This window comes from Chlorocebus sabaeus, chromosome 2 (genome assembly GCF_047675955.1).
Source record: "Chlorocebus sabaeus isolate Y175 chromosome 2, mChlSab1.0.hap1, whole genome shotgun sequence".
In the NCBI taxonomy this organism is placed as follows: Eukaryota; Metazoa; Chordata; class Mammalia; order Primates; family Cercopithecidae; genus Chlorocebus; species Chlorocebus sabaeus.
Window position 1 is genome coordinate 37755772 of NC_132905.1, and position 9406 is coordinate 37765177.

Sequence of the window (9406 nt, forward strand, 5' to 3'; positions counted from 1 at the left end):
TAGGTAATACTTTTGTTGGGACTCAGGACATACTATCCCAAAATATGACTGTAGGAAAACAGAATATGCCACCCCAAAAATACACTTCTTCGGCATATTTTGAGCTGGTTATTCTGAGAAACTGCAGACATAAGAGTAGCTCCGAAAAGCTGTCCTTTTGTAAAAGAAATTCACATCTAAAAAGGAAATCTACACTAGTAAAAGTATCTGTATTAGGAAGAGGATTGCTCCAGACAAATTTTATTACCAGATAGACTTTTTATTTATTTATTTATTTTTTGAGACAGGGTCTTGCTCTGTCACCCAGGCTGGAGTGCAGTGGCCTGATCTCAGCTCACTGCAACCTCCGCCTCCCAGGCTCAAGTGATCCTCCCAGTTCAGTACACCCCCTCAACAGTAGCTGGGACCACACCACCACCAACTCTTTCCCTTACCCTGCCATAACTTGGGTTATGGCAGAAGTCCCAAGCCCCACATTCTTTCCTGTAGCTATATAAGCTTCAATTATCTGACCCTTCTTTGAGCCTCATATTTTGTAGGACTCCCGTGTATACCTATGTAATTAAATTTTTTTTTCCTCCAGCTAATCTATGTTAATTTAATTCTCAGCCCAGCCAAAGGACCTAGAAGGGTAGAGGAAAGCCATTTTTTCTCCCTTACACCTTCTTTGATCACTCTTTAAAAACTGCAGCCCCACCCTCCCTTGCTAGACATGCCGTATGTCCCAACCTGCTTTATTTTCTTCATAGCATGTACAATCATCTGATATAAACATGTAATTATATATTTATTGCTTATCACTCCTCATTGGAATGTGAGCTCCATGAGGGCAGAAACTTAGTTTTGTTTACTTTTGTTTACTGCCATACTCCTAGTATCTTAAGACTGCCTGGTACATAGTAGGAGCTCAGTAAACATTGTTTGACTCAATGAATGAATTATTAGGTAAATAGCCACTCCCATGATTGTCACTCTGGCTTGATAACGGTCTGTTTTTTCAGAAATTTACTGGGTTTCTCTTTCATTCGGTATATGCTATGCCCAAGGCCTCTGCTCAGAGCTGAGGAAACAAGCATGGCCAAGATGTGGCCTCCACCCTGAGGAGCTCCTAAATATAGGAGAGAGTAAATCTGTTAGAAATGTCTTCTCTGCACATAATTTAAGCTCTACCAACTGTTAACTTCTTTTCATTTATCCAAGTTTTGCCAGGTACCACACCAATAAAAAAAGGACTCAGTCCTGGGGCTGGGCACGGCGGTTCACGCCTGTAATTCCAGCAATTTGGGAGGCCAAGGCGGGCGGATCAGGAGGTCAGGAGATCCAGATCATCTGGCCAACACAGTGAAACCCTGTCTCTACTAAAAAAAAAAAAAAATACAAAAAAAAAAAAAAATTAGCCAGGCGCGGTGGCGGGCGCCTGTAGTCCCAGCTACTCGGGAGGCTGAGGCAGGAGAAAGGCGTGAACCCGGGAGGCGGAGCTTGTAGTGAGCCGAGATTGCGCCACTGAACTCCAGCCTGGGCGACACAGCAAGACTCTGTCTCAAAAAAAAAATAAAAAAGACTCAGTCCTTCTTCCTTCAGACATCTGAGGCTGGTGATCATATTCTCCTGGGTCTTCTCTTCCCAGGCTAAACAAAAAGACCCAGTGAGATTGTCTGACTCAGGTCAGCCAACTGGGAACAAGGAAGACAGACTGCTGGATAGAGGGGCTGAAGAGAAGAAGATCCAGGAGCAGAGTGACTCCTTCAAAGAAAAAAGAGGGAGTCCTTAGGGAGGACTCTGTGTAATTAGGTTGGAGGTTGGAATGGGGACAGGGCCCCTGCTTAATTAAGGCAGTAGGAGACTATGCTTCTGTAGAAAAGCAGTACACTGGGAATTACCCCTATGTCTATCCACATTAAACTCAGGCAAAACCACAGTTGCTTAAAGAAAGCCCCATGATGGAAGGTTGAGGGCACTGGCAAAATCAGGGAGGTCAGACACAGAGGAGGACTCTCAAGCCCACTGGCCTCAGGACAGATATCTGCTGAGGGAAGGGACAGAGATAACAACTGCTACTTCACGCAGCCCAAACAAATCTGAGGACACCCATACAAAAGTCAAGAAAACTCTCCAGGTTCCATTGGAGCCCCCTGAAAAAATACCCGGGTAATTTTCGACAGAAGCTAAAGGGCTCTGTGGGGCTACTGGGGAAATTATTCCTAGGAAGTCTGGAAAACCCTGTGATGGTAACAGAATTTTAAGAGCAACCTCAAATGTACACTCAGAAGAAGTAGGTGTTTCAAGGGGGAGCCCCTGAGACACTTCTACTTCATTTTGGGACCCGAATGAGATTACTAAAAATTTCCACATTTGGGGTTTCTAATGGGGTTTCCCCACGAAAACCGCAGAACTGCCACTATCTGCAAAGGGCTGAGGTGCTTCAACTAAGCATACATCCATCTGAAGAAGGCAGATTAGGCAATAAGAGATCTACAGAAACTCAGACTACTGAGCCATACAGCTTAAAAAAGGCTAAGTTATGTTTTCTGCCCCGCTACGCTGTTCATTGCTCCCAACAGTGATGTTTCTATCAGGCTAAAGGATTTTTTCAGGAACAGCAATCCCAAAGTGGCCAGGCCCACCTGGGTCCCTTCCCACATTCCCATTGGAAAGCACCAGAAACACTTGTGTCCCTTCGGGGAAGGTCATGTATACAACATTCCAGGTGAGTATCACAGGGACTTTGTTTCTTAAGGAGAAACTCTAGGGGGAAGAGTCAGTTCTCTGAGGGAAGCTGCCCATTCATTAAAGGGTTTCCACCCTACAATTATGGCAGGGGAAGGGCTTTTGTGCTAGATCCTTTACTAGAGTCAAGCTATGGAAGCTGGCTATCATTATTCCATTTTAAAGGCGGAGAACAAGAAAGCCGAACAGGTTCAGCATTTCATCAGGTGACTCCAGGCAGGCAATAATCTGGCTAAGGGTCTATACTTTGAGTCCCTGAAGCATCACTCCACCACTAAGTAGAGATACCTGGGCCAGGCCACCTTCTCCCCACACGCACACAGCTGTCATCTATTGGCAGGGCCTGAGAGGGTTTTAACAATGAAAAAATTGGCCAGAGCCAAGCAAGGTGGTTCATGCCTATAATCCTGGCACTTTGGGAGGCTGAGGCAGGCGGATTACCTGAGGTCAGGAGTTTGAGACCAGCTTGACCAACATGGAGAAACCCCCGTCTCTACTAAAAATACAAAATTAGCCAGGTGTGATGGCGCACGCCTGTAATCCCAGCTACTCGGGAGGCTGAGGCAGGAGAATCGCTTGAATCGGGGAGGCGGAAGCTGCAGTGAGCCAAGATTGCGCCACTGCACTCCAGCCTAGGCAACAAGAGTGAAACTCCGTCTCAAAAAAATAAGAAAAAAGAAAAGCAAAAGAAAAAATTGGCCTGGCGCGGTGGCTCAAGCCTGTAATCCCAGCACTTTGAGAGGCCAAGGCAGGCGGATCACCTGAGGTCAGGAGTTCGATACCAGCCTGGCGAACATGGTGAAACCACGTCTCTACTAAAATACAAAAAATAAGCCAGGCATGATGGCACGTGCGTGTAGTGCCAGCTACTGGGGAGGCTGATACAGGGGAATCACTTGAACCTGGGAGGCGGAGATTGCAGTCAGCCAAGATGGCGCCACTGCACTCCAGCCTGGCGACAGAGCCAGACTCCGTCTCAAAAAAAAAAAGCAATGAAAAAATTAATAAGCAGCTCACTCTGGGCAAAACCCTGATGCCCACTTGAAACCTGCCATGTCTGAGTTTTAGCAGTGCCATATCTGAGGCTACCAACACGCCTCTGGGAACCTGCTACTGCCAACTATCCTTCCCATAACTACCTGAACAAAGCCAGTTATCAGTCCAGAGTGAGCACCTTGACAGGCATGGTTTGCTTGGCCCAATAGCATCTCTGGCTTTCTGGGTCAGCCTGTCTGGGTCACTTTATTACTCCCTGGACAACTTGATAGGATGAAAAGTGTTTAGACTTTAGAGTTATGCCAACCTAGGTGTAAATTCTCATTCAGACACTTAACCGGCTGAGGAATAGCTGGGGTCAGTCACTTAGCCACAGAGAGCTTCACTGGGAATAAACTCGCCTACCTTGGAAGGTTACTGTAGAATATATGAAACAGCATGCCTTTTCCATGAAGGAAGGTACCATGTGTGGCTTATGGCCGGCACCTAGAACACTGCCAGCTTCACAGTAGATGCTCAAGAAATACTGGTTGCATAAATAGAGGACCTAATACAGTGCCTAGTACTTAACAGGTACTCAATAAAGACTAATTTCCTTCCCCTTTCCTGTAGGGATGCTAAATTTAGAACACAGCCCTGAGTAGAACAGCCCATAACTCCTACCCCCAAGGATCTCCCAGCTGCAGCCTCCAGGATAATTACCCGATGCCACCACAGTAGCCAGGTGGTGCAGCTTGGAACAGGACAGTACCTGAGAGGAAGGCGGGTACCTTCTACCCAGGCTCAAAGGATCCTGAGTCAAATGTTCTTTACTCCCTGGCCTCAGGGAGAGGATGCATGCTCAGAAACGGTTTTGACATAACTAGCTCTTCCACACACATCCCCTCTGTTCACCAAGAGGAAGTGACATGTGGTATGTTGTCCAACGGGCTCTGACAATTCTTAAGCAAAGAGATGGAAGATGGAATTTCAGTCCAATGGAGATCTAATAAACTTGCCCAGAGCTGCTGTGTCTAAGACCTCTTTCATATGCACCACTGGGCAGCCGGCAATTCTCTGGTAGGGGTAGCCCTCTGCAGAGGCTGGCTAGCAGACCAGGCACCTCTCCCAGACTGCCTTTTGTTTATAGCTGGCAACAACCCACCTGGTATTAGGACCACTGGCCAAAGACAATAGTCAGGCAAAGTAGGCAAGTGGCCTCAATCCCCACTTGGAGATGCCTCAGAGGGTGTGTCTGCAGTACTGGAATCCTGTCCCTCCTGTAATCAACTGAACAAGTATTTGCCCCAAAAGAGAATTCAAAGCAGGAGGGAACAGGAGAGGTCACTGCACAAACCAACAGGAACTATTTAATCATTTATCCCCCCAGGGAGTTCATTTACAGAATGGCTTTCAAGTCTAGTCAGCCTTAGCTCAAGAGAACCCACCACCTTTACCTCCCCTGACCCCACCCCAGTTATCTGACGTCTATTGACTTGACCCCCTTGCCTTTTAGAAGAGGTGGCACAGAAAAGTTGAAGTTGCAAAGAAATGGGAAATGAGGGGGTGGGGTTCCAGGGCAAATTCTGGTCTCTTGCTCAGTGGTAAAATGAAGTGCCTGCCACGCCCTAGGCCCAGCCTATAGACAGTTGCATTCTTGACATTCCTGAGTCCATGGTGCATGTCCCCTTCCACCTCAGCTCCTTCAATGGATGACTTATTTTCCACAGCTTGTTGCTTTTCTGCATATTCTGAAGGGATAGAATACCTCTCATAAACCTTGCACCTCTCCTAGGTAAGGAAATAAGCAAGAAAACAGGACTGAGTTCACTGAAGAGCAAAACTTGCCCACAGTGACCACTGGTAAAGAAGCTTTCACCACCACCTCATCCTGGCTCAGTGATGAGCAGGAGAACTCTCCCTCCCTGGAAAAGTAATTTGCTGGTGTTGGTCACTGTGCTCACATTATTGCCAAGATTTACAATACTCTGTAAGTCAAGGAGAGCTTGCCACATTTTTAGTGGAAGAAACTAAGCCTTGAGAAAGTAACCCAGCCTGTCCAAAGTCACACAGCTAGTTATATGACGGAGCTAGATACATGACAGAGTTTTAAGACAGGGACTTATACCTGCATCTGAAGTCTGTTACTAAATCTCAATGTCCCACAGAGCCCCAAAGACTGGGTTCTTGCTTTGCCAGCAAACAGTGCTTGGTGAAGAGGCCCCAGGGCTCTGGCCGGAAAGTAACAGGCAGAGCAGCTGGAGCTCCCCAACCGACCCCAGGCAACGAGGTGCAAAGTCCCCGGGCTTAATGTGTGACACAGCAAGTGCTCCACAAACAAGGCAACCATGCAGAAAGTCACACACTTTGGGGGAAATGAACTTAGGGGGCGCAGTGCAAACACAATCTGCACAGCCTACACTGCCCCAAAATCTGACAATTCTCAGCCATTCAACCCAGTGGGAACTCCTGCCTGTGGCCATGCCCTAGTCTGAGAGAAGAGTGCCTTACACGGAAACTTTGAAATAAAGGGAACTTGATTTGGAGAAGAGAAGCCCAGGATAGGACTGAGACCCCTTGGGGGGAACAGATGGAGAGGTCTGTGGGTCACTGATACTCATCACCCTTTTGTGTGTGAACCATTGTATACGGTAAGGGAAACACCAAACTAACTTCCTACCCTCACAGGTTTGGGACTTAATGAACACATAGGCTATAGTTTTCTTTGCTGAGAAACTGGAACACAAGTATGGAATAGTGGAGTCATGGGGGTGACCAGGGTAAAAGATGCCTGATCTCTGAAGCACCGGGTCATTTGTATTTCCAGGGAGTTAACCTCTTGTCGTGAAATGAGGTCAGGTTTCCTGAACTATCAATGTCTCCAACAATCACCCAACCTAACAGAAAGAGATACAGAAGAAGGGCAGTTGGGGATCTCTGACCAGAGGCCAAAGAAAAGGGACACACAAGGGGCTTGGTTCTTACCCAGCCGCCGTTCTCCTGGATCCAAGGCTCTAGGTGGTCATTCAGGTAAGTGGCCATCCAAGCTGCGATCCGACTCACCAATACCTGCATCTCCTTGTCTACGCTTTCCACGCACAGTGCCCCGCCGAAGGAGAAAAAGGCCACAATGCGACCCCAGTTTACCCCATCCCGGAAGAGTTCATTCACTACCTGTTCAAAGCTCTGATATGCTGTCCCTGGGGTGATGTGGAGCTGGGATGTCAGGTCACTGAACGCCCGCCGGTACCGCAGTTCAAACTCGTCGCCTGCCTCCCTCAGCGTTTGCTTTACTGCTGCCATGGGGATCACCTCCCGGGCATCCAAACTGCTGCTGTGGCCAGTGGCTCCATTCACCGCGGGGCTGTCCACCAGGTGCCAGGATGGGTTGCCATTGATGGCACTGGGGGTCTCCATCTCCGATTCAGTCCCTTCTGGGGCCTCAGTCCTGTTCTCTTCCACATCACTAAATTGACTCCAGCTGTATCCTTTCTGGGAAAGCTTGTAGGAGAGAAAGTCAACCACCAGCTCCCGGTTGCTCTGAGACATTTTTATAATAGGGATGGGCTCAACCAGTCCATTGTCCAAAACACCTGCTCACTCACTGAGTCTGGTCTCTGGTTAGCGATTCTCTTCTAAGATCCAAAGCCAAGATAAGATTCTGAAGGGAGAGAAAGAGCTTTAGAAAAAAAAAAAAATTAATATGCATGCCACTTACCCTAAACATCCCATTCCCCCTCCAGGTACCAGAACTGGTTTCTTTGTGGGTCTTACGAAGGTCTGGGTCTAGGTTCCAAGATACTTCAATTAAGTCAAATCGAAAGCACCAATGGACTCTGAATCTCCCACCAGCCTTTTCTACCCCCCTCTTCTCCGAAATGCCTTCCTCGGAAAGTCACCCCTTGGGCAGTCCCCCCCTCACTCCCCCTCCCCCGCACCACCTACATTCAAATCCGCCTTAGGCAAAGGCAGGCAGGTGCAGCCCCCGGAAGATCTTTTGTATCACAGGTCGGGAGAGGAGGTGGCTGCGGGGATGCCGGTAACTCAGCCGGCCTCCCGGCGGCTGGCAAAAAAACCAGCTCCGGCCGGAGGGATCATGCGACCTGGCAGGCTGGGAGCCCAGAAGGCGACACAGGAATTGCGAAGCTCAGGAACCAGCCCCCTTGCTTGCTTCCTCCTCCATCGCCCGGATCGAGGGCGGCCGCTCCGCAGCCGCGGCCTCCTGCCACCCGGGAGCCCAGCCCCCTCGCTCTTGCACGCCCCTTGGCTCTCCGCCTCCTACTGGGAGCCAGGAGAACTCTCCCGGAGGTGGCTGGTATGGATTTAGTTGGTTTTTTTTTTTTCCTTTCTTTTTTCTATTTAAGTACCAGCCCAGGGTGAGGTGGAGGCGTCCGAAACCCTGAAGGGACTTCTCAATGGGGTTCAAGGTTTCGGTGAGGGACGCAGGGAGGGGGAAACTGCCTCGGATCTGCGATCTGACTTTGGGAAGGCCACCCCCAGGCCTGTCTGGGAGGTTGAAGGCCGGAGACCCCCCACAAATGCCGCTGGTTTTCTTTGAATTCCCCAAAGGCCCTGAACGTGACGGTGGGGAATTGCCGGGTCCTCCATTCCCCGCCCGGACACAATGGCCGCCGGCGCCCTGCACAAAGACTGGGTGAGGGTGAGGCGTTGGGCCTCTCCTCAGGTCAGGAAGAGGGGTGGAGGCTTGCTCGACGGCCCCACAGCTGAGACCACGTTTTCCTGGGGACAGGCCCAAAGTGGCTTCCTGGCGCCCCCGGGAGGGCTCCGGGGCCGGGGACTGCACCTCTCCGGAGCCCAGGGTGGGCCGGCTGCGGCCTCGCGGCTTCTCGCGCTCACTAGGCCCGGTACCCGCCGAGCCACCGCCCCGTTGCTAAGCAACCGCCCTCCCCCGGGGGCGCCCCCTAGACCTTTCTAGGAGGAGGGGCCTCGCCTCCGGCGGTCCTCCCCAGCGCCGCCAATCAGCGAGCCTAGCCGGCACGGAAGCGGGACGGCGAAGGCTCCTATTGGGCGCAGCGGCTGTCAGGCACAGGGGAGGCGGCGCTCTCACCTGTGAGCCCCGCGAGCCGTGGGGGGCCACATCCCCCTTCATCGGCCCGGTAGCTTCCAGACGCAAGAGCTCTTCGCGGCCGAGTTCCGCGCCGCGGACCCGGGCCGGCCTACCTGGCTGCCGGCCTACCTGGCTGACTGCTCGCGCCGTCTCTCCCGAACAAGCCGGCCTCAGTTTCCCCTGAAGAGACGGGGGAACTTGCAAGCTCAGTCACTTCCGGTGCTGCGGCAACGCGCGCGAGCCCGAGACGCAAAGGGAGTGCGCGCCTTGAGTGACTGGCATCAGGACCGGGGAGAGATCGCCCCCTCGCGGTAGATCCGGGGAATCGGAAGGCGCAAAAAAAAATCAACATTTATAATCACATTTCCATGTATTCATTAATTCAGTCAGTCAGTCATCAGTCAATCAGCCTATTTCATCCGTCCGTCAGTTTATATATAGAAGAAGCATCGCCTTGTGGTTAAGCACTTTGTCTGGATTCTAACTCTGCCAGTTAGGCAAGTTTCTCAACTGCTCTGCGCTTCAATGTCCTCAGTTGTAAAATGGGTAATAGTACCAACCTCTCTCGTTGAGCTATTGTGATGATTTAAAAAGTTATTAATTGTAAAGTCCATAGGACAGGTCGGGCGTGGTGAC

General features: G+C 50.4%; 1 protein-coding gene across 12 annotated transcripts in view; it reads right to left on the reverse strand.

The window, feature by feature from the left end:
* BCL2L1 (BCL2 like 1) overlaps positions 1-9053 on the reverse strand; it is a 59323-nt gene extending 50270 nt beyond the window's left edge. The window contains exons 1-2 of one of the 12 annotated variants that reach the window (XM_037982909.2): positions 8771-9053; positions 6688-7381 (exon numbers count right to left, since the gene is read on the reverse strand). In XM_037982909.2, the coding sequence (XP_037838837.1) occupies positions 6688-7251 (564 nt within the window). In that variant the 5' untranslated portion in view covers positions 7252-7381; positions 8771-9053. Of the gene's footprint in view, positions 1-6687; positions 7382-7449; positions 7589-7647; positions 8565-8770 lie in introns of those variants that run through there. The other 11 variants (XM_037982913.2, XM_037982910.2, XM_037982912.2 and 8 more) reach the window with 11 other exon arrangements.
* Positions 9054-9406: the final 353 nt, after the last annotated feature.